Here is a 23,375-nt window from a genome sequence, read left to right on the forward strand (position 1 = left end):
TCCTTATTTTCACTTTTAATACCAACAGGTTTTTCATATAAATAATATGTTTTAATGGGGCGTGCAAGTAAGCAGTTTCCACATCTAGATGGTTAACTATATAGTTTTTACTAGCTGCCCACACTAAAGCTGCCCTCAAGGTTGCTGCCTTAAGACTAGGTGCAAACACCTCATCGTAGTCATTAGCATTCTGCCTAAAACCTTGGGCTACTAACCTTGCCTTATGGATTAAATTACCATCTTTATCTATTTTTACCTTAAAAATCCATTTGCAGCCAATGGATTTCTTTCCTACAGGTAATTTGGCATTTTCATACACCTTCATATCTCTTAATGAATTCAGTTCCTTATTCATTGCTGCATACCAACTTTCTTTTTCCTTAGTAGGATACTTTTTAATTTCTTCAACAGAATTAGGAACTTCATTAATCTGGCACACTGTGTTAACCTGGTACCTATCAGGCGGTCTAGATATACGTGTAGTTCTTCTGGGAATTACAGGGCTTACAGGAGGACTTTGTTGAACTACTACCTGTTCATCTTCCTCATCCTGTTCAGCTATTGAATCTGTTTCTTCCTTTATGGGCACTATTTCATCCTGTATTTGTCTCTTTACTTTATTTTTAAAGTTACAGGGATAACTAATGGGATTTCTATAGGATTCAATAATTACATCTTTATTGGCATCCTGTTCTAATTTCTCCCATCCTTCATGTTCTAGAAATTTGGGCACTAGCACTACATAACACTTTAGATGTGCCTTTCTCCCAAAATCTATATGCCCTATGGTTTGCCTGATAACCAACGAAGAAAAATCTTTTAGCTCTATGTTGCCCTTTTTTTCTGAGTTGTGCAGGAATATGCACCCATGCTGGTGCACCAAATGTGTGCAGGTAACTTAGATCAGGTTTCCTGCCATGCCATCTGGTGAATGGAATTTCACCTGTTGTTGTATTAACAACGTTGTTCAATATGTTATTAGCACACATTGTAGCCTCCCCCAACAAAGAATCAGGTAACCCAGAATCATTTAACATTGTTCTAACCATTGCCTGTAGTGTTTGGCCTCTTCTTTCAATAAAAGCATTATGTTCTGGCCTGTATGGAGCAGACTTCTTATGCTCTATTCCAGCTACCTTAAGTCTGTTCTGGAATTTGTTATTAATAAATTCGTACCATTATCTGTCACCAGGGTTATCAGTTGTCGTTTAGACTTTCTTTCAGCAAACCTAAGCCAATTGAAAAAATGTTGATATGTTTCAGTTTTGCTTTTCATTAAATAGCAAAACCCATATCTAGAATAATGGTCCATAATGCTCAGTATATATCTAGCACCCCCATACTGGGTTTCTTTGGACCTATTATGTCTGCAAATACTACTTCTAAAGGTTCTTTTGTTTTGAAACCATTTAGCCTATTTGCAGGCAATACTTTGCTCTTATCTTCACAGCAAACATTACAACGCAAATATTTATCACAAGGTTTTAACCTTATTCCTTCAGATAACTCAACTGTACGTTTTAGCATTTTAAAATTTACATGCCCCAAACGCCTATGCAATAAATGGATACATTCTTCATGAGGCTTTATATTATTAAATACAGTTTGAGCCTCCCCTTTCTTACTATTATCTAAGACATATAATGTTCCATTTAAAGCTGCAGTTACCCTTTTGTTATCTTTTTCAATTATGCAATTATTATCCTTAAAAGTAATTACATAACCTAATTTATCTAATACCCTTACTGAAAGCAAATTAAACTTTAGTTGCGGTACATACAACATTTTTATATCCTGGTTTATGTACGGACAACGTGCAAAACCTTGACCTTTCGCTTTCAGGTTCCAGCCATTGGCAAGAGATATATGTTGAGAACTTGTAGACATTTTTATAAATTTTGTCTTATCTCTTGTGATGCAGTGGGATGCGCCACTGTCAACCACCCATAAATTATTCTTCACATCAGAGTTGCTAAACGTGGCTAGTTCAAATGCTTTCTTTGGCTTTTTTACATTCTGGCTTTTTCTCTTTTTGCAGAATCTTGCCAAATGTCCTCTGCCTACACAATTAAAAAGTGTTTTAATTGTGGATGCCGTTGAAGATAAATTCTCTTCTTCCAGGTGCTGTACTTTTCTTAGCTGGTTTCTTTCAAGCTTTGAAGATAATTTCTCTTCTTTCTTATCTTCTCTCAGCTCGTCACGCTCACGCCTTCTTCTGGCTTCTTCTAGTAGCCTGCCTGTAATCTCGGTTAATGAGAGGCTTTCTTTTGGCAATACCTCTAACGAAGTCACATAGTCATCATAGCTTTGATCTAATGAAGATAATATTATGTAGACTTGTTGCAGTTCATTAAATATAAGCTCTTTTTCTTGCAAACCTTGAAAAATGCTCTTCATACAGTTTAAATGAACTAACATATCTCCATTCCTCTGAAGATGCGTTCGAAAAAGCTTCCGTGTAAGATTTATATGTGCTCCTACACTGTCCCGAACATAAATCTTCCTGAGGTTCTCCCAGCAGTTTGCAGCATTTTCTTCTCCACGAATATGGACAAGCTGCTGATCACAGAGAGTCAGTCCTATGATGCATAAAGCCTGCTCATTCTTCAGTTTAAAGTCTTGTAACTTTTCTTTATCATCATCATTAGCAGGATCCCAGCTACTCACATCTGGTGGGTTTGCTATAATGTCCCACAAACCTTCTCTGCGTAGAAGTAAACTACATTTCATTGACCATGAAACATAGTTTGTTCCATCCAGCCTGGATATCATGGACAGTTGTGACAAATTTACTTGTGCCATTACTCTTCAGATATTTTGACTATTTTAAACTAATTAAAACAGTTTGTTTTTACAGTAATGTGCAACTCACACCAACTCTCTCTGCTATATCCTGGTTAGTTAGACTATGCTGCTGGGCCCATAACCAATGTTAGGGTTTGGGGATTAACCCTTAGAAGAGTATTGCAGCAGTAGTCAAACCAGGCAGGGCAAAGAAGAGCGGAAGGGCCCCAGAGTATACACACACTGAACACAAACACTGTTTGTAGTTTAAATAGTTTTTAATCCAGTTAGAGTTTAAGCATTGTCATTCAGTCCATTAAGTCATTCACAGTATTTCCATCCAGTAAGACTCACTAGTATAGTCCAAGTTAAGAGTCCTTGCAATATCTTTATCAGCCGATAAAGATATCTTCTCCTCCTCCGGTTTCACTCTCCAGAGAAACAAACGCTGGATATTCAGTAGAATTACGCAGTAAATCAGCAAACAGTAGCAAACAAGAACAGTTCAGTCACAGGCACTCACAGTCAGTAATCACAGTTAGTCACAGTAAGACACAGTAAGTCGCAGCAGCACACAGTTACAGTCAGTAAACTCACAGTAAGCTTTCCAGCTTCTAATGCTTCCTTATATTGTAACTTCTAACCGCACCCTTAATCGGCTAATTGCCTGCTGCATTGTGCTTAAAGTGATAAGCACTTAAACCATGATATCTAAGTTTTATATATTTATTCACCCAAACCATATTTGGTATCAATGTTATACCTAACAGTATGACATAAAACTTCAAAGCCTGGGTAACATACAAGGTGACAGAATGAATTTGCACCCTAATCTGGTTGAAGGTTGAAACCTCGCCTGAGAAAAACAAGATGCCCTTTAACAGGGAAATTGATGCTGCTGCTACACATGCAGTATCAGGAATTCGTGGCTTGGAAATATTACATCTGAGAATAGATGGCAAAGGGGCTGGACTAGCCAGAGCTAACATCTGTCTAGATCACATTTAAATACAAACTTTTTGATGGTATGATCTGTACAACCGTGGAAAATCTATGTAAATAGTCCTACATCTCTGGAAATATTTAAAAAGTTTGGACAAACGCCCTTCATTAGTTTAATTGGTTTTCCTGTATATTGTAGAAAGTTGGACTAGAGAATTGTTGAGGTCCTTTCCAACTCTACAGGTTTATGATGCTATATCATCAAAAGAGTCTTGAATATGAGTAGTCTTGTCAAGAAGGAAGATTTGCTTTACAATGCTTTCCCTTCTGATTTCAAACATCAAGTGAAAAAGAATTAGACATTGTCAATTATAGACATTGACAAATCACAGTAATGTGTTATAGAGAGCAAAATGTTCTGTTCTGCATCAGCACAAACTTCAAGTAGTTCTCAATTTTCACCAACCATTGAGCCCAAAATTTCTGTTGCTGAATGAGACAGTTACAGATACAGATAATCAGAGTTGGAAGGGACCTTGTAGGTCATCTAGTCCAACCCCCCGCCCAAGCGGGAGACCCTACACCATTTCTGACAAATGGCAGTCCAATCTCTTCTTGAAAGTCTCAACTGATGGCGCTCCCACAACTTCCAAGGGCAGGCTGTTCCATTGGTTGATTGTACTGTGTCCTGATTTCTTAGATATACAATTAATTTCCCCCTACCAAAATTAAGGGTATTTTGGACATTTTAAGAATATATTTTATTTAATGAATGTTATATTTATTTCATTAACTAATTAGAAGAAATATCAATACCAAAGTTTGAAACCAGCATTCAAACAAGTTTTAATGAAGTTTGATAAAATTTGAAAAATAAAATTTGTTTACTTATTATTTTCTTTATTGCTTTATTAGTCATCCTTGCCTTTGTTTTCTTCTCCACAAAGACAATATTGCTTAAAACAGGCTAAAGAGTACAGGTAGTCCTCAACTTACAACAGTTTATTTAGCAACTGTTTGAAGTTACAGCAGCACTGAAAAGAGTGGCCTATGACCCATTTTTCACATAACCATTGTATCCTCCCCATGGTTATGTGATCAAAATTCAGGCGCTTGGCAACTGACTCCCATTTACGATGGCTGGAGCGTTCTGATCACCTTTTGCGACAAGCAAAATGAATGGGGAAGCCAGATTCATTTAACAATTATGTTTGAAAGATTGTAAAATGGGGCAAAATTCAGCTAGCAAATGTCTCACTTAGCAACAAAAATTTTGGGGTCAAATGTGGTTGTAAGTCGAGGATTACCTGTACTTTATAATGCCATACTATTCAAGAGTTAATTAGATTGACTTTTTTAAGCCTGGATAATTTTGTGGCTATATGTCAAATTTAATGTGGGACTGTTTTGTACAATTTCGGTTACTTTAATTAAACGTGGTACATACTTCATACCACTTTCTCATTGTCATTAATGTGTTAAAAAAAGTAGGATTTGTTCCAATCCAAAAAGATTTGTAGTCCCTCGACTTTTCTATTGAGAACAGCTATAAGGTATAAATATCAGTTTTACATTTGTTTTTCTTTCTTATTTTAGCCAGTTACTGTTATCTGGAAAACATCTTGTATTAAAGCCATTTTGCTTTTTAAAATGGTTTTAGAGGTATCTTTCAGAAATATTCAGTTGTGTGTGTGTGTGTGTGTAGTGCATATGTACATTTATGTGTATGTATATGTAGGTTTTAAACAAGTACAGTTAAGTTGTGGATATAATTATGCTATGGTCATGTTGTAAAACTGTAACAGGTGGCAGTACTTGGCTGACCTTGCATGGGTTTAGAAGCAAAGACAGGTTTGATTAATCCTTGGATAGAAAACTACAAGAGAAATTTAGGCTAATGGATCAAATAACATCTTGAAAGAATTAAATTTTAAATCATTTCCAACTATTGCAGAAAAACTATGGATGTGTCTATGAAGATACCCAGAGTATCTTCACAATATCTGTACTGTGCTGTCCAGACAGTTCAGAGTTAATGGGATTTGGGATAGTTACTTAGGAATTGTGAGCTGTCCCCTTAAGGGAATGCATCATGGTAAATGTAGTTAAAGGTATCCTGGGAAGTGTAGTCCATGTCACGTGACCACATCTGTAATCCTGATTGGTCACTATAGTGACTCTTGTTGGGTTGGGAGAGGCTCCCTCACTCTTGCCTGAAACCACCATACCATGCAATCATCATGGGGTTGAGACCTTTTTATCTTTCTACACTACAAGACAGATATGCAAAGGATTGGACATTAAGAAGAACTTTGTTGCAAATGTGAGTTATGAGGATACCTGATGAACCAATAAAAAAGACTTTGTTATGGATGTTTTGTGGAGTTACTCTGTCTGCTTTATACTGAAGCAGCTTGGAAGGTCAAAAACAAAATATGCACTTACCAGAAATCCTCTGACCCCTTACCTTGCTTCTTATAAAAATATTGGGCAAAACCATGAAATTGCTGAACTAAAGAACTGGAAGTAAGCATGTTTCAGTGAATAAGGATGGGTCTGGAAAATAACAGAAATGTACTTCTCCTTTTTGGTATAGTTTAACATAAGAAACGCCCCGGGCTAGGCTGAGGTTATGAAATGTATAAAAGTGACGCCTCAGGAAGAGCCAGGGGTTCAGAATTTGCCATGCTGATGCTCTGAACCTTTGTGCACAAATAAAACCTGTATTCTCCAACATTTCGTGGTCTTGTGTCCTGATTTGGAAGCAAGATTTTCTGCAACAATACCATCCAGAGAATAATAAGCAGAACATGTACAGTACAGTGCAATATTTTTGAAGAGTATCTGTACAAAAATGGTAGGTAATAAACATTACAAGGAAGCAGAGTAAGAAAAAAGACCTAATTCCATGCATGTATAGCCAGAGCTAAGCATCATTTCAGGGGATCTTGTTAAGAGTAAGCATGTAAGAACTATACTTGAAGGTTTCACACATAAGTGGGTTTTTTCCCTGTATAAATTAAATGAAAACTGCTCCAGTGACAGTCCTATGTGTCTATTTGTTTTCTATATCATATATAATGACATTCATAAATTACTTGGCATTGATGTCAAAAACAACTTAAAATGTGGATTGTTAATACCCCACAGAGTGATTTGCTAGTAAGGATATTTACTAGAATCAATACGAATTCAATCAAATTGTCTGGAGACCATCAGTTAGATGAATTTGTTTGTACATTCCAAATTATGTGAACAAGTGTGAAACTTTTACTTCTATTGGAAGTTATAAGATTTGATCTTCATCCCTAATTAAATTTATACACATCAAAATATCTAGTTTGTAAATCTTGCTAAACTTTCGATGTTTCATCATTCAAGTAAGATTGAGGGAAAGATTATGTATGTAAAGATGAGAACAGAAATCCAAATCTAAATTATTCTCTAACTTTTTCCTCAGAAGTTAAAAATAAATATAGACTAAAATGTGAAACATCCTCACTTTGGATGTTTTTCTGAGGAGAAAATACTTTGCACTGAATAAAAAATTGTAAATAGTATATTCATTTTTGAGTGGATGTTTTTCTGCACAAAGAACCGTTATTACTTTTCCTTGTATGTTGCTCTTGTTATAACTCTTTGCCCCCCCCCACCAGGAGGCCAGCTCTCCCCCCTCAAAAAAATGACAAATCTTCATAGGTTTGAAAAAATATATAATTAACAGCAAAATGAACTCCCAGTGGAGTGAATATCTTCCCCTCCCATTTTCTAGGAAATTCACTTGTCATTGGGCCTCCCGGTATACATCTGAATGGTGAGGTTGCAGAAGACTGCTGTACCACAACAAATACAACTCTGCACAAATAAAAGCATTTAGCAGTGCAGTGAGCTATGGTTTTTTTAATTGTCTATCATTATATAGGAGAAGGTTGTAGCCTAGGAATTCAAGGTTAGGCAAGACAAACATTGCAGGATTGATCAAAGATTATTTAGTTAATTATTTTAGAATTTCTTCACAGTTTAGTATTAATTGTGGAGAATTTTCAGCACAGATTATAATTAATAATAGATTTTCATTAATTGCTCCAAAGATTCATTTATTGGCTAACTTTAATCCTTGAAGGAGTTTAGCCAAATAAAAGTAAGAAATTGGATGTAAGTAAAAGGGGTTTGTATGGTTAAAATTTACAAATCTATCATCAGAATTTAAAATTTATTAGAAATGATTTTGAGAGCCAAAATAGATCAGGGGGGCATTTAAATAACATAGCATTATAAATGTTTTTTTTTTAATGTTTTATTATATCATATAAAATTGTCTGCAGTCTGAGGTGTAAGAGAACTAGTCATAAAAGAAGTTGCATTATTTGTTGTTTTTTATGGTACATATGCTTTATCTTTTGGTGAATGTGAGAAATTTTAGCTTTTCCCCTTGGAGATGGCACCAGGGTATCTCACCATCTCCAAAGCTGATGAGATACCTGGACCCTGAATTCATCAGAATTGCAATCTTTGATCCAATAAGTTCCTGCATCCAACATAAATAAACTGTGATTGGAGTTGTGACTGACCAGATAATGTTTTTAGTAAACTTTAAGCCATGAGATCGGAAGCTGTGAAAACACTGTCCTTTCCCCAGCTGGACAGTATTATAAGAGAGTAAAGATTTACCATTACACAAAAGGTATTTCTAACATCACAGTATGTGTAAATTGGGTGTGAATAGTTTTTTTAGGGAGTCGAAACTTCTTCACAATCTTAATTCCAAAAAAGATAAGAATACCACCATCAAGACAGATTTCTGAGGGAGAGTATCAAGTATCAGAAGATATGGTGGCAGGTTTACTCCCCACCTCCATGTTATCTCTTTGGCCTTGTGGCTCTACTGATAACACAGTTCCTACAAATAAGTTCTTTTTAAATCAGTGGTATTTAGTTCTGGGTAAACAAGATTAAGATCATGCTTTAAATGTCGTAGCAAAGAAGGGTGGAAGAGTTGTGATTAACTTTGGAACAATGCGGTGTGTAAAATGCAGCTTTTAAAATAATGAACAACTCCTTTTAAGTAAACGTAAGCAGAGACGGTAACTATCCCAAAGGTATTTTCCCAAAATGCAACTGAAGTTTCTTGATTTTCTTTGAAGACATTCTGCTTCTCGTCCAAGAAGCTTCTTCAACTCTGATCGGATGGTGGGGAATGGAAACCATTTTCTACCATCCAGTCAGAGCTGAAGAAGCTTCTTGGATGGGAAGTGAAACACCTTCAAAGAAAAACAAACTCCAGTTGCTTCTTGAAAAAGCACTTTTAGAAAAACCATGACCTGGATGACTGAGAATCTCTATAGATACAAGACTGCAACCAGTTGAACTAGAATCTGAGTGAGCCTTGCTCTTTAATCAGCCTATTATCTGGCAGTCTAAATGGAAAGATAATTTTGTTGTTCGCTTCCTTCAATGCCTGCTGATTGACTGGGGCTCTAAGATGATCTGAAAAGCCCATGGTGCCTCCCCCCCACCTTTCTGGTGTTAAATTCTCAGAGACTGTGTGGACAAGTTTCTGCAGTTTTCTTGGCAATTTTTCCCCAAAAGTTTTCCCCCCCCAAAAGCGGTTTCCCACTGTCTCCTTCCTAGAGCTGAGAGAAAGTGACTGGCCCAAGGTTACCTAGCTGGCTTTGTGCCCAAAGCAGGACTGTCTCCCTGTTTCTAACCTGATGCCTTGACTACTACATCCAAGTGGCTCTCCATCATGCAGTCTGTAGCTGTCATGGCTACATAGAAGTTCACTGAGCAAAATCTGCCATAGTGGAATATCTCTGGTTTAGGAAAAGCAGGTTGCTGCTGGAATGTGCCCGATCAAGACAACATTCCTTGATATTTGAGTTTACCTTTATTGTTTCTCAAAACTAGCTAAATAAAAAAATGTGTTTTGCAGTTTAATGGAATAGTTTTCGCGGGTACTTACATGTATGGTATTCAGCTTTGTTCGGGTATTTTCCCACGTCATTATAGTTGTGCTTTTAAAGTTGTAGCAACATTTCGGCAGAATCTCATCTGCCATCATCAGTCTTCTGTATAGTGTTCGTTGACGACGAACACTGCCTGATGATGGCAGATGAGATTCTGCCGAAACGTTGCTACAACTTTAAAAGCACAACTATAATGACGTGGGAAAATATTCGAACAAAGCTGAATACTATACACACACACACACACACACACACACACACACAGACAGACAGACAGACATATGTAGGTCTAGGTGTGTTTGGGTCTTTTCCCGTGTAAGATTAAGAGTATCTTGGTGATGTTTCGGTGAGGTCCCACTCGCCATCCTCAGGCTGGTGCTTTCGGCTTTGTGCCAGTGCAAGCAGTGTGTGATCGGAGCTGCCGTCTCTCTATAAATACTGGTGGTGGGGGCTGGTGTGCTGGGCTGGTTGGCTGCGCTGCTGCCTCTTGATTGGTTGATGGAGTTGATGTTGGTATAATGGGCTGTGTGATGGCCTTGTGAGTTTTGTTGTGGAGATATCCTGGATCTTGTGCTGTAATCTCCTGGGTCGTTTGTTTTGTAGTGATCTTTTTTCCATTAGCCCCTCATGTTTTAACGGCTTGGGTAATGGGTTGTGTGATGAGCTTATGAGTTATTTTGTTGTGGTAACATAAATAGACGGGACGATACCTCCCGCCTACCAGACATCTGGAAGCTAGCCCTCACCAACAAACAAGTCCCAGCCACGAAAACCAACACCAGACCCAAAACAACACGGGACACCACCGCCAATCTCTCTCTGTTAGGGATATACACCCTAGCAGAATCCGCACGGCAGTCAGGCAGGCAGGCAAATATATGAGATAAACGTTGTTGTAGTTTACACTCAGTAAAACAGATACACAGTGCTAGTTAAATAGTTTATTCCATTAAGATTTATATGCATAGTCAAACAGTCCATATATCATACACTAGTTCGGTCCGTCCGGGGATTATTCAGTTGCAAAGTCCAGTGTTGAAAAAGAGTTCATTTAACTCTTTTCTACTTTCAGCAACAGTAGATAACACGCAGTTAACAATCCATCATCGTCAGCAAGCAATCCAGTAAGCTAGCAAATCAATCAAGTTCTCTTGCTCCCTCTTATGGCGTTTTTACAGCCGCACCCAAAATTACATGCTTTGCATTTAAAGTAACAAACACTATTATAGTCTATATATATTATTTTACCCAAACTAAGTTAGGTAACCTATGTTATTCCTAACACTCTCATCAGATCCAGGCCCAAGCCCATCCTATAAACGAAGGACAGCCACCATCCAGAAAACAGACCACGGCTGCTTCACCAGCTGTTGCACCCCCCCGACCCCAAAACCAAACAAGCTGACACATGCCAAGAACACAGACCCAGACCCCAAACTCGAAGCCAGACTAAAACCCAGAATGCTACATCACAGCCACCCCGCTCAGGACATCGCATCAGAAAACTCAGGAAATTATACCACAAGAACTCAAGAAGTTGCAACACAGCAAATGACCCAGGATATCACAGCACAAGACCAAGGATACCACAGCAATAAATCTCACAAGGTCATCACACAACCCATTGCCCAAGCTGTTACTACACAGGAGGCTAATGGAAAAGAGATCAAAACACAAATGACCCAAGAGATTACAACCCAGGACCCAGGATACCACAACAAAAGAACTCGCAAGCCCATCCCACAACCCAGCTGATTATTAACTATGGAATATCAAGAATCCTCTGTGCTCCTGCCATCAGAAAATCAGCATGCAAGGACATATTTCAGTCTGGCTGACATTTCCTTATATAAAAATTCCTTTCCTTCTACTGCTTAATTGGTTTTGTAGAATTCACCATTGCTTACTGAAGAGGTGGGCTTTCCTTAGATGGCTTTAAAACAGAAAGCTAACAGAAACAACATTCTATATAATGGCAAAAGTCACCCCAAATTTCATAGGATCATTAATTTTCCTGAGATTTTGCCAGCCTTGCCTCCAAATCTGTGAGATCTCACACAAGAACATTGGGATGTTGCACACAGAATGTTTGACAGTCTTCTGTAAGGTTTTGTAATTAGTCAGTTCCAGATAAAAGATCAGATTCACCAGAAAAAGCAATATGGGTTTATCACTAACTTTTGCATTTGATCCAAACTACTTGGTGTAAAATTCTTACGTCCACTTCTCCACTAAACAAGTTAGATAGAAATGCAGCTCATTATAATATTTAATGACTATTTAGGTCAGAGGCCCCAAGCTCTTCAGTTCATCAACCCCTTCATAAACTTTCCAATGGTTTATTGACTCTCAACCATTTTTTATATCAAAATGTTTTACCAAATATGAGTTTATTGATATTTTGAAAAATAATCATATCATCTTCATCATCATTTCTTAGATCAGGGATAGGGAACCTTGAGCCTTTTATGACTTGTGGAATTCAACTCCCAGAATTCCTGACCTGGCATTTGGGAATTTGGGGAGATGAAGTCCACAAGTCATAAAAGGGCCAAGGTTCCTTACCCCTGCCTTAGATAGACCCATTTACTTTTTGTTGTTCATATTGACATTTTGGCAAATCCTGATTTAGGTAGTATTACTGCTTTTATTGAAATCTTTGAAGAAAGTAAAATGTAATTTGTTAGAATATCTGCCTGTTCCTCTAAAAAATTGTAACATGCAGAACTTTATCAACCTACATACTTCCCTTTAACACTATAAAGCAGAGGTCCCCAACCGCCGGTCCGCGGACCGGTCCCGGTCCGCGGAACAAGTCTTACCGGGCCGCTGGTTGCTGGGCCGCCATCTTTTTGATAAAAAGTGCTTCCGGTGAGCTTTTCCGGGTAGAAAGCTCACCGGAAGCACTTTTCATCAAAAAGATGGTGCCAGTGCTTCGGTGAGCTTTTCCGGTAGAAAGCCATTTCTACCCGAAAAAGCTCACTGGAAGCGCTGGCGCCGCCATCTTTTTGACGAAAAGTGCTTCCGGTGAGGTCACCGGAAGCACTTTTTCGCCAAAAAAGATGGCGGCGCCCAGTTGATGCCGGGTACCGGGCCGCGGCGCCCAGCTGATGCCGGTACCGGGCCGCGGTGTAAAAAAGGTTGGGGATCACTGCTATAAAGGATGACACCAGGATGATCATGGCGGATCTGAAAGGGGTGGTGTAGGACAGAGGGGCATAGAGATTGCTGATCCATAGAGTGGCCAAAGGTCAAGCATGACTGAATAGCTGATGACAACAATGATAGTTTCCTTTGCAGGGAAAGGTTTCAGTATAGAAGAACAATCAGATAATCCTTCTTTGGCACTTCTGATGAAATGATTCTTTTCCCTTCCCCAGCTTTAGCAAATATCTTAGGACTTTGATTACGAGAGTTTCTAGATATTATGAATTCAGCTGAGAATTTTGGAGTTAATTGTCCCAGCACAACTGGATCACACAACTGGATGGCTGTCATTGATTTTTGACTCTGACTATACTATTCTTCTTAGTATTATTAATGATATGAGTTGATGTTCCAAGATCAGTAGTTTTTAACAATCACTGACCATTCTCTTGTGTGTGTTTTTTTATGTCTATGCTAGTTTCATTTAGTTGTGGAATATTAATTTGGATAGCAATTAATTCTTGGGTTCTGGTCAAATCCTAAAGAGGGTTTGAGTTCATGTTTGACTAAATTTAATTGTAGTTGATAATTTTATTTATCTGATAGCTTGTGGAAAAAATATTTCTTCAACAGACTGAACAAGATTTAAACTATGTTTCCTATTTTAAAATGCTTTCCTTAATGTCATCATTCACTGGTGTGTGCGGGTAGGTGGGTGTGTTTTATACTAATAATGTTTAACTGAGGCACTGTTTTAATTAGTATTGTGTGGTGATGGGCTTTGTCAAATAACAACCATTATATAGAACTAATAATTTTCAAATGCTTAATTATGTCTTAGGGTTACTTGCAATGAAGTACTACTCCTCTAATCTTTGTAGGTTTTCTCTGAATAAGTCAAAATTTTTCCATTATGCTTCTCTACTAGTAATCTCTATAGCCAGGTAATAAATTATACTTTTGAAATATTACAGACATTTCCTTAACTGTCCTACATGTTTATTCCTGCTCCTAAAATATTTATTTCTTATAAGTTTAAAGTTCTGGGTTTCAGTTAGTTATGAATGTGGCTTTATACATATGGCCAGGCATAATTCTATGTAAAATTATTTCCTGATTATTAATAGTTCAAGGTAGGGGAAAAGAAACAATCCCCATTGTGGTTTTTAGTCAAGCAGTATCCCTGCAAGTAAAGGCAACTTAAGCTGTGTGGCTAGTCTAAGCAGTTTCCTGCTGAAACATAGCAATCATGTAGCAATAATCATAAACATATGGCTTGCTGAACTAAAAAAGGAGAACAAAATGTGTTATCCAGATTGCTAAAGATTCCTTTTTTAAAAAAAATCTTTTTTTTCTGGCCAGAATACCAAATCTGTATTCTCAATTCTGTTGCTTTCTTCAAATCCTACCCTTACTATTCTATTCTTTCTGCTGCTACTATACTTTTCCCACACATTTCTTGCTCTAATGCTATCCATACAATATGAAAGAATGATAAATTTCTACCCGCTAAAATTCTAATTCAGCCTCTCTTTCTTCATCTCTCAGCAACATGGCACTTTGGCTTTTAGAATTTGCAACACAATTTTGCTTTCCAGCCAAAATCTATATACTGTACTACTAAAACTCTTGTATTTGTCTCTTTGCACTCTCAGATTAGCCCAAATGTTGCATTGTATCACAATAATGTTTGAATCAAGGTACATAAAACCCATTAACTTAATGAATGCTAAAAAAAAATCTAGGTCCCATTACTTTTGTTGAATTTAAATTTCCACAGTGTTCAGACCAGATTTATTTGCAAAGATGGCTGCTGCAGCATCCCCATGGTCATGTAATCATGATTTCTAAAGTTCCCTACCAGCTCTCTGCTAGCAGTCAATGGTGAAGCCAGCAGGAAGTTGCTGCCACTCCTACTGCTTTTCCCCCCACCCACATCATTCTATTGATACATTTAGCTAAGTAAATGTTGAGTTGTTATTTTAGTGTATTTGCCACCACAGTTATTTTTCTGCTTATGATATATGTTCTTCTTAGAAGATCAAGGAACTCTCCAACTCTGAGGTAAAAAAAAATACAGTCAGTCTAAGATGTAATGTTCATTCTGATCCCATCGGATTGTACATCCTTTCTCTCAAAGGATGACCTAACAGGTCACGGGGTGGTCTAGTAGAACTTTAACATTTAAAGATCTAAATATATTTCCATTAGCTAAGAACCACCCAAACCATAAAGATTGAAAAGTTGAAAAGTAATGATTTTTAAATTGCATTTCACACTTATGTCAAAAGCTTTTTTTTAAAAAAATCAATTTGTCTGAATATAATACAAAAATAACTTTCTTTTCTTTTTAACAGCTAAATATTCTAGTTGACACAGGAAGCAGCAATTTTGCAGTTTCAGGTGCACCAAATACAGATCTCACCTCATACTTCAACACAGAAAAGTAAGAGTTTTGATCCCTACTTCCCATTCCTTAGGACAGAGACCCCCAACTTTTTGGGCACCAGGGACCTGTTCTGTGGAAAAAGGATTTTCTGAGGACTGGAGGGGGGGGCATGGTATTGCGTGCTGCCTGCATCCTGCGGATGGGGCTTCACTTTGTTTGAGCAGATTGGTGCCAGTCCACGGACTGAGGGTTGGGGACCCCTGCTTAGGAAACTGTATTGAAGTTTGTATGAAATGTTGGGGTGGGGGGAATAGCAACGGTAGATGGAAGCTTTTCTTTACAGAACATTGAATGGGATGCAACCTCCCCATTTCTTGTTTAAGTGTTCCATCAGACTTCTGACTGTGTATCTCTATTAGAATTGATACACATGCTATGATTTCTCCAGCATGGTAATGTCTCCTCTTTAGAAAATAAGTTTTCTAAAGATGAAGAAAAAGAATCCTTAGTCCATCCTAGTACTGTGTGAGAAGTGTCAGGCTCCTAAAGCCAAGAAAGACACACTGTGATTCTTTCAGAAGTTTCCCCTATTGTTCCTCACCTATAGATAGAAATCTTGCCAAACTACTTGCACCATAAAACAAATATCTGGGAACTGTTAGGGAGGAACCATTTTTACCCTTTTTCTCCCATATCAACTATCTAAATTGGGATGTCTCTTGCTCCTCTGGAAAACACTTCCTTCTTCCTGGGAATCAGGTCAACATTTCTTCTCAAGAAGCTTGGTGTGCCACAGTTATAATTTGTAAATAGTCAACGGCATTCTTCCTTTTTTTCTATGTGATTGACTGTAGTACCACACATGGATACATGCTTATATCAAATGTGTATGTGCTGTGTATGCAAGGAAGCAATGTTATCATACTGTATCACACTGTAAGCTGCCCAGAGTCAATGTATCAGTGAGATGAATGGCATAAAAATTAATGAATGAATAAATGTAATAAATAAATTATTGGAATAGTGTATGAATACTTCAACTCTGCACTGATAAATGGACAGGAAAATGTGGGGTTTGAGGGCAGGGATGTCATTTGTTACCCAACTGAGATTACATGCTAGAGAAAGGACTAATATTTGGCAAAAAGTGCATTAGATAAAAATGACATGAGGCAGGTTAAAATTGCAGTAATAAATACACGACTAATGCAGTGAAAAGACATGTTGTCTTAAGATGAAATAGTTGCATGCTTCTATTTCATATTCAGGTATTGCAAAGCATCTAGTAACAGGACAAGCTTGATTGTGTTGGAATGTAAATGACACCCAACATTTCACAAGAAGTGGTATTTATGCATAATATTTTCACAGAAAAAAGGAAGATTTAAAAAGAAGGGAGGTGTACCCCTTTAAGAAGGAAGTCCTTAGCCCCAGTCTTCCTTTATGTGGATTTGTTACATATAAATTAAAAGACTGATATGTATGCAAGGATATATGGAGAGGGAGAATTTGCCTGACTAATGTGGTGGTTGTACTACGTACTGCTTGGTTGGTTGTATTGCTTGGTTGGTGGAGTTTTGCTTTTTTTTATACAGTAGATATAATGGCTATTCTTGAAAATGAAGGTGGACTGTATATATTATGGAATAACTTGGTTTATAATACTTTGTTTCTTTTCTTAGATCTAGCACATATAAATCGCTGAATGCTGAGGTTACTGTTAAATATACCCAGGGAAGTTGGACTGGAATTCTTGGAACAGATGTTGTTAGAATGCCTAAAGGAATAAATGGCACTTATATCATCAACATTGCTACAATTTTTCAATCTGAAAATTTCTTTTTAAAAGGCATTCAATGGCAAGGGATCCTTGGTTTGGCATATAGTACATTGGCTAAGGTAACTGGATGTCTTATTCATCAGTTTCTGTATATGAAAATAAAAGCAGATATTGTGAGCAAATGAAAGTTTCAAAGCTGCTTCTATGATTTTACTAATTTGTATCTTAATCTACATTGCTAGTATTCCTGCATGATTTCACAGCCAAGCACTAACCAAGTTAACCCTTTTTGAAGTCAGCAACTTGTTAATTCAATAATGATAAATGTTTTATCATTAAAATCATTTTATCATTTAAACCAGTGGTCCCCAACCTTTTTTATGCCGCGGCCCGGTACCGGCATCGGCTGGGCACCGCCATCTTGTTTTGATGAAAAAGTGCTTCCGGTGAGCTTTCTACCCGGAAAAGCTCACCGGAAGCACTTTTTCATCAAAACAAGATGGCGGCGCCCAGCAAACCAGCGGCCCGGTAGGATTTGTTCCACGGACCGGGACCGGTCCACGGACCGGTGGTTGGGGACCCCTGATTTAAACCATTAAAATGGTTTTACATTCATTCTTATGAGGCAGAGGTAAACATGCAGTTCCAAGGCTACAAGTGTTTCCATCTTGCAAAATTTACCCCCAAATTACTAAATGCATGGAGAAATAATCATATTATCTGTATTTAAATCTAAGGGAAATGAAATTAATGGGAACTAAATTAAAGTACATGAGGCCATCCATATGAGTGCAGTTCTCACCACCCACCTTTAAAGGGATATTATAATGCTAGAAAGGGTGAAAAAAAGCAGCCAAATGATTAGGACACCTTTGCATCTCTCCTGCAATAATAATAATAATAATAATAATAATAATAATAATAATAATAATAATAATAATAATAATAATAATAATAATAATAATAATAATAATAATAATAATATAACATTTGAGTTCTTTATTGTTGGATGAACATGATAGAAGTATATAAAATCAGGTCTGGCCTGGATAACATGGACAGGAAGTGTTTTTTTCCCATCCTCTGTCTCACTTAATTTTGATACGAGGTCATGCATTGAAATAATTATATGGAAAAGGAAAATCTTTTTATGCTGTGAAATTTGTTTCCAGCTTACTAAAAAATGCCCATCTAATTTAGATGGTTTAAAGAGACTAGATATGGTCATGGATGATTACTACTACTACTACTTGATACTAATGTTGATGGTTGTTTACTACCTCCTAATTCATAGAGAGTGTAACATAGAGAGACATTCCCCCATCTAAGCTTATGAGTTTCCCAAATGCTTCCAGATAGTCACTGTGAACATAGAAAGCTGGCCTAAATAAACTTACCACCTACAGTCTGTCACCAGATGTTAGATATAATTTGGTTACAAGGGATGCATTGAATGTTATGGAGGCCTCTACTTCTTAATCCAACCACATAGAAGACTATTGGTACTCACAGTTGGTATAAAGGCATAACAATTGAGAAGTCCTGAAGGGCAGGGGAAGAAAGCATAATCCATTATGGCATAACATTTGACACAAAGCAAGAGAAGAAGTAAAGATAGTTTTCTTGTTGCAACAACAATTAAGACTGGAACTGCCATCACAAAGCAACATGGCCATAATAAGTCACTGTGTCATTTAGTTCTAGTAGGCCAGGTTGGCAGTCCTGGTTTCAGATATTAAGTGTGGAAGTATACACAACTGTGACTTCCAACTTGCTTGACCTACTGATATTTGTGAGAAGCAATCAGGGAACTTCTGAAATTGTGATTAAATGACTGTGAGATCACTGCAGTGGCTAGAACTCCCAAGGAGTGGTCATAAGTCCTCTTGTTCAGTGAAGTTTAAAATATCACTAAATGAGTGATCATAACCTGAGCCCCAACTGTACTGAGCTTTTAGCTATTTTATTATTAAAATAAAGAAATACAAAGAGAAAAAACCTTTAACTATATTGCATAGTAACAGTTGAAAGACACACAAAGAAACAACTAGTAAAAATAGATAAACATAAATAAAATTTGTATGGGAAAATATTCTAATAATATGTTCTTCTCTTCCCCTCTATTTATTTGTCTAGTTGACTACAACTTGAATATCTAGATTATTTCCTCTAGAAATGTTTCTGGAACTGCTGGCCACAACCTAGAGCGGAAGACCAAAATTAGAGAATATACAGCAATGGCAAAATTGACAGTTTATAACCATAATAGAACTCTATCAAAATTTAAGCAAGAATGGTTCCCTTATATATTACACAATGCACAGGAGGACAGATTTTAAGACATTTGAATCATGATTTTTAGGAAGAAAACTATGACACCAATAAAAACAAATAGATGAAAGGATTTGAACAAATGCTAGCAATTACCTTCAATGTTTAATGTATAGCATAGGTTTGAGGTTTAATAACCTCCATTTAATAAATTTGTAATTTGTTGTTAAAATTCTTTTTATCCAGGAATAGTATTCTGCTTGGGTTGCTCTCTATCAATTTATTCACAGTGCTTCAATTTGTGTACAGCTGAAATTTTACAGTTCTTGTTCTTCTCTTTACAGCCTTCAAGTTCTGTGGAGACTTTTTTTGATTCTATTGTGAATCAAGCCCAGATCCCCAATGTTTTTTCCATGCAGATGTGTGGACCTAGTTTGCCTGTTTCTGGAACTGGTACTAATGGAGGTAGTCTTGTGGGTATCTGTCAGATTAAATATTAGGAAAAATGGCATTTTCTTAGACTATTTAATATCATTAAATCCAATAACTTGACATCTTTCTCATATCCTTTAGAAACTGTATGTTATGGCAGTTTGCTATATTCTCCTAATTGATGATTAAATTGATGGAATATAGATTTGTCATAACTTTTATTATTATTTCTTACAATTAGCTTAATAGTGACCCAAATATATCTGCTGAATTTTAAAGTTCAAGTTTAAATATATGCTTTCTTTTGTTAACTATTGTTAAACTATTGAGTCAAAGTACAACCTGCACAGTTACAACTGAATTATCAATCTTCCAGTACTTTGCTTTTAATAATGTTGAAAACTGAACAATAAGATCTGAACCTTAATGGTTTCAACATGAATATAAATTGAAACATAATTTCAATTGCATACATTCTGCACACAATAACCATAGTTTCTCTTTTGTTTTTTTTAAAGGAAAGTTAAAAATTTTTCTTCTTATTCATTTTGTTCTTTAAAATTCAGTATTTTAAATGTAATTTATTGTGTGAGAGAATAATCCTATCTGTATTTTATTTTTAAAATGTGTCCCATTAAATTCAGTGGTGCTTGCTTTCATAGAATTACACTAGATAAATGTATAGTTCAAAGCTATTTAATATTTAAAAGGACATAACATGGTGACATTTTGTACTATTAGTGATGATTTTCCTCGTAGTAAGATACTTTTAAAAAGTAAACAACACAAAAAGAGGTTGCAGAACCCCACTGTATTCAAATTAGTGTTCTGATTTTTTTCATTGATCCCTGAGGTTAAAATTAATGTTTAGATCAGGGGTATCCAACCTTAGCAACTTTAAGACTTGTGGACTTCAACTCCCAGAATTCCTCAGCCAGCTTTGCTGGCTGAGGAATTCTGGGAGTTGAAGTCCACAAGTCTTAAAGTTGCCAAGGTTGGACACCCCTGGTTTAGATAGTACACAAAAACATAAATACCCATCCGGCTTTTTATCTTGATGACATATTGGGACTACAACTTCTCCAGTTCCCATTCAACAAAAGAATGACTGGCTGAATCCGTGGTGGGATTCTACCAGTTTGGCCTGGTTTGCATGAATCGGTAGTAAACAATGCTACCATTCGGCTGAACTGGTAGTTAAAAAAACAGCTGCTGGTTTGGCAGAACCAGTATTTCTTTTTTCCCCCCTCCTGATGATCAACTGTTCTGGCAATCAGCTGTGGCGGGATCCCCCTCGCTGTCTTACTGCTTCACCCAGGAGGCTTCTCTGAGGCCCAGGAGGCAAAAGGGGGCATGGGGGGTTGTTGCTCAGCCTCCCATGCTCCATTTTTTGCCTTCCTGGGCCTCAGGGAAGCCTTCTGGGAGCAAAAACGCCCCCCCCAGGAGGCTTCCCTGAGGCCCAGGAGGCCAAAAAACCAGAACGGGCGGGGGGGTGATGCACTAAAAAAAAAGAAGCCATGCCCACCTAGCCACTCCCACCTAGCCACGCCCACAGAACTGGTAGTAAAAATATTTCCATCCTACCCCTGGCCTGTATGGATGGACACCTACTCCTTACATGGTCAACATTTGGATCAACATTTCACTCAACTGAACAAATAAATGTAGAAATCACAAATATAATTGAACTTTGTTCTGCAGCCTAGGAAGTCTTTAAATCTAGTAGATTCATTGCCTTCTCCATCTTCCTGTGCTGAACAGATCTGTAGAAAGCCCCATTTTCCGTAGGAATGCCAACTATTGAGAAAGCGTCAGAGGACAATTTCCCTCTGCAGCTGTGAAGGGAATAGCAGTAGCCACACAGGTCAATCTCTTAAAGACATGGATCTACATCTTTAGTTGATTATATCTTTGATATTTCATCGATTAGAAATCAACTAGAATTGTATATATTACAGTAGCATAACAAATGCACAGAAACTGTCTTCCCAGCTGTGGCTAATGAAGGGAATCAGGGCCCTTTCCTCCCTCGTAAGCCATGCAACCCATGTTGCTTTCTTCTCCGTTCCTCCCTGCATGCCCTAGGATGAAGAGGGGGTAGGCCTGGTTCTTCCTCTGAACGCCTTCTCCCTTGTTTTATCTCTTCCCTGTTCTGCCCAGCCAGACTTTGGCCTTCCCCAGCCTCCACCACAGCCAACGGAGCCACAGTCTCTCCCCCTGTCAGCTGTCTGGCTTCCTCCTCGGATTCAGACTCCGACAGGGGCATGACACCCTCTACTTAGAACCACAATTGAGCCTAAAATATATGTTGGTTAGTGAGACATTTGTTAAGTGAGTTTTCCCCCTTTTACGGCCTTTCTTGTCACAGTTGTTCAGTGAATCATTGCAATTGTTTAATTAGTAACATGGTTGTTAAGTGAGTCTGGTTTACCCATTGTCAGAAGGTTCCAGAAGATGATCATATGAACCCAGGGCACTGCAGAAGTCATAAATATGAGTCAGTTGCCAAGCATCTGAATTTTGATCACGTGGGGATGCTACAATAGTCGTAACTCTGAAAAATGGTCATAAGTCCCTTTTTTCAGTGATGTTGTAACTTTGAATGGTCACTAAATGAACAATTATAAGTTGATAACTACCTATACACATAAGATGCAATCGCCTTAATGCTTCAAATGTTTTGTTCACATCTCAGCATGTCCCTTTTTCAAATTCTTTGTATAGCTCTATTAATGTTGCTAGAAAAAAATTTAGATTGTAAGGCTTTTATTTAGAATCCTATATTCCTTGCTTAAATGTATTTCTTTCCCTCTCTTTATGTATTAATATACATTACTGTTATTGAATCATTTTGAAAACCATTTTTTAGATTGTAGACATATTTTGTAACTCGATTATATTTGATTATATGATAAAGTAATTTTTTTTAAAATCTTTTCAGGTATTGGGTGGGATTGAACCAAGCCTATACAAGGGAAAAATCTGGTATACACCTATTAAAAAAGAGTGGTATTATCAAGTAGAAATACTGAAATTTGAAGTTGGGGGCCAGAACCTTAACTTGGACTGCAAAGAGGTATTTTTAATAAGGAAAAATTATAATTTAATATTCTTCTACTTAATGACAAATTTCACATGTGTGGGATCTTTTCCACAGATTCTCTCTGTATATATGCAGAAAAGGGCACTGAGTTCTGTCCCTGCATAAATTCAAAGGAGCATAGGCCTGAAAATTGCCCTTCACTATGGTTGTCATTATATTTTGCCAAGAACTTTCTTCTTCTTCAAATTAGTTAATATGTTTTTTAATGGTCATTTGGGAAACAGATTGATATGTAAAATGAGTAACCATTTTACTGTAGTTATTTCATTGTTGACTTTACTTATTATTTCTGCTGTACGAGCCTAACAAAACTTGGTTGTATAAAAATAGTGTTAAATAAATCACTGCTAATTAGTATTTGAATGGCAAATAAAAGTTGTGCAGTAGTAAATGTATAATCTTAGATGTGCATGAAAGTCAACTTCTGAAGAAGTTTATGCAAAATACCGTATAATATGAGGTATACATATCAATTAAACTAAAAATCCAAGGCCTGTGGTTGATGTCTGAATGATTTTATGTTTTTAGGAATATTTGTTTATTTATTTTTATGTCACTCAA

General features: G+C 37.1%; 1 protein-coding gene across 1 annotated transcript in view; it reads left to right on the forward strand.

Moving 5' to 3' along the window:
* The window catches only part of BACE2 (beta-secretase 2), a 41,358-nt gene that overhangs the window by 9,096 nt on the left and 8,887 nt on the right, over positions 1-23,375 (forward strand). Inside the window, 4 exon segments of the mRNA XM_026673989.2 lie at positions 15,197-15,285; positions 16,911-17,127; positions 19,624-19,752; positions 22,653-22,787. Of these exon segments, the coding sequence (XP_026529774.2) occupies positions 15,197-15,285; positions 16,911-17,127; positions 19,624-19,752; positions 22,653-22,787 (570 nt within the window).

The sequence above is a fragment of the Notechis scutatus genome, chromosome 5 (genome assembly GCF_049901735.1).
Source record: "Notechis scutatus isolate UNSWTSFEM ecotype Mainland chromosome 5, rNotScu1.2, whole genome shotgun sequence".
In the NCBI taxonomy this organism is placed as follows: Eukaryota; Metazoa; Chordata; class Lepidosauria; order Squamata; family Elapidae; genus Notechis; species Notechis scutatus.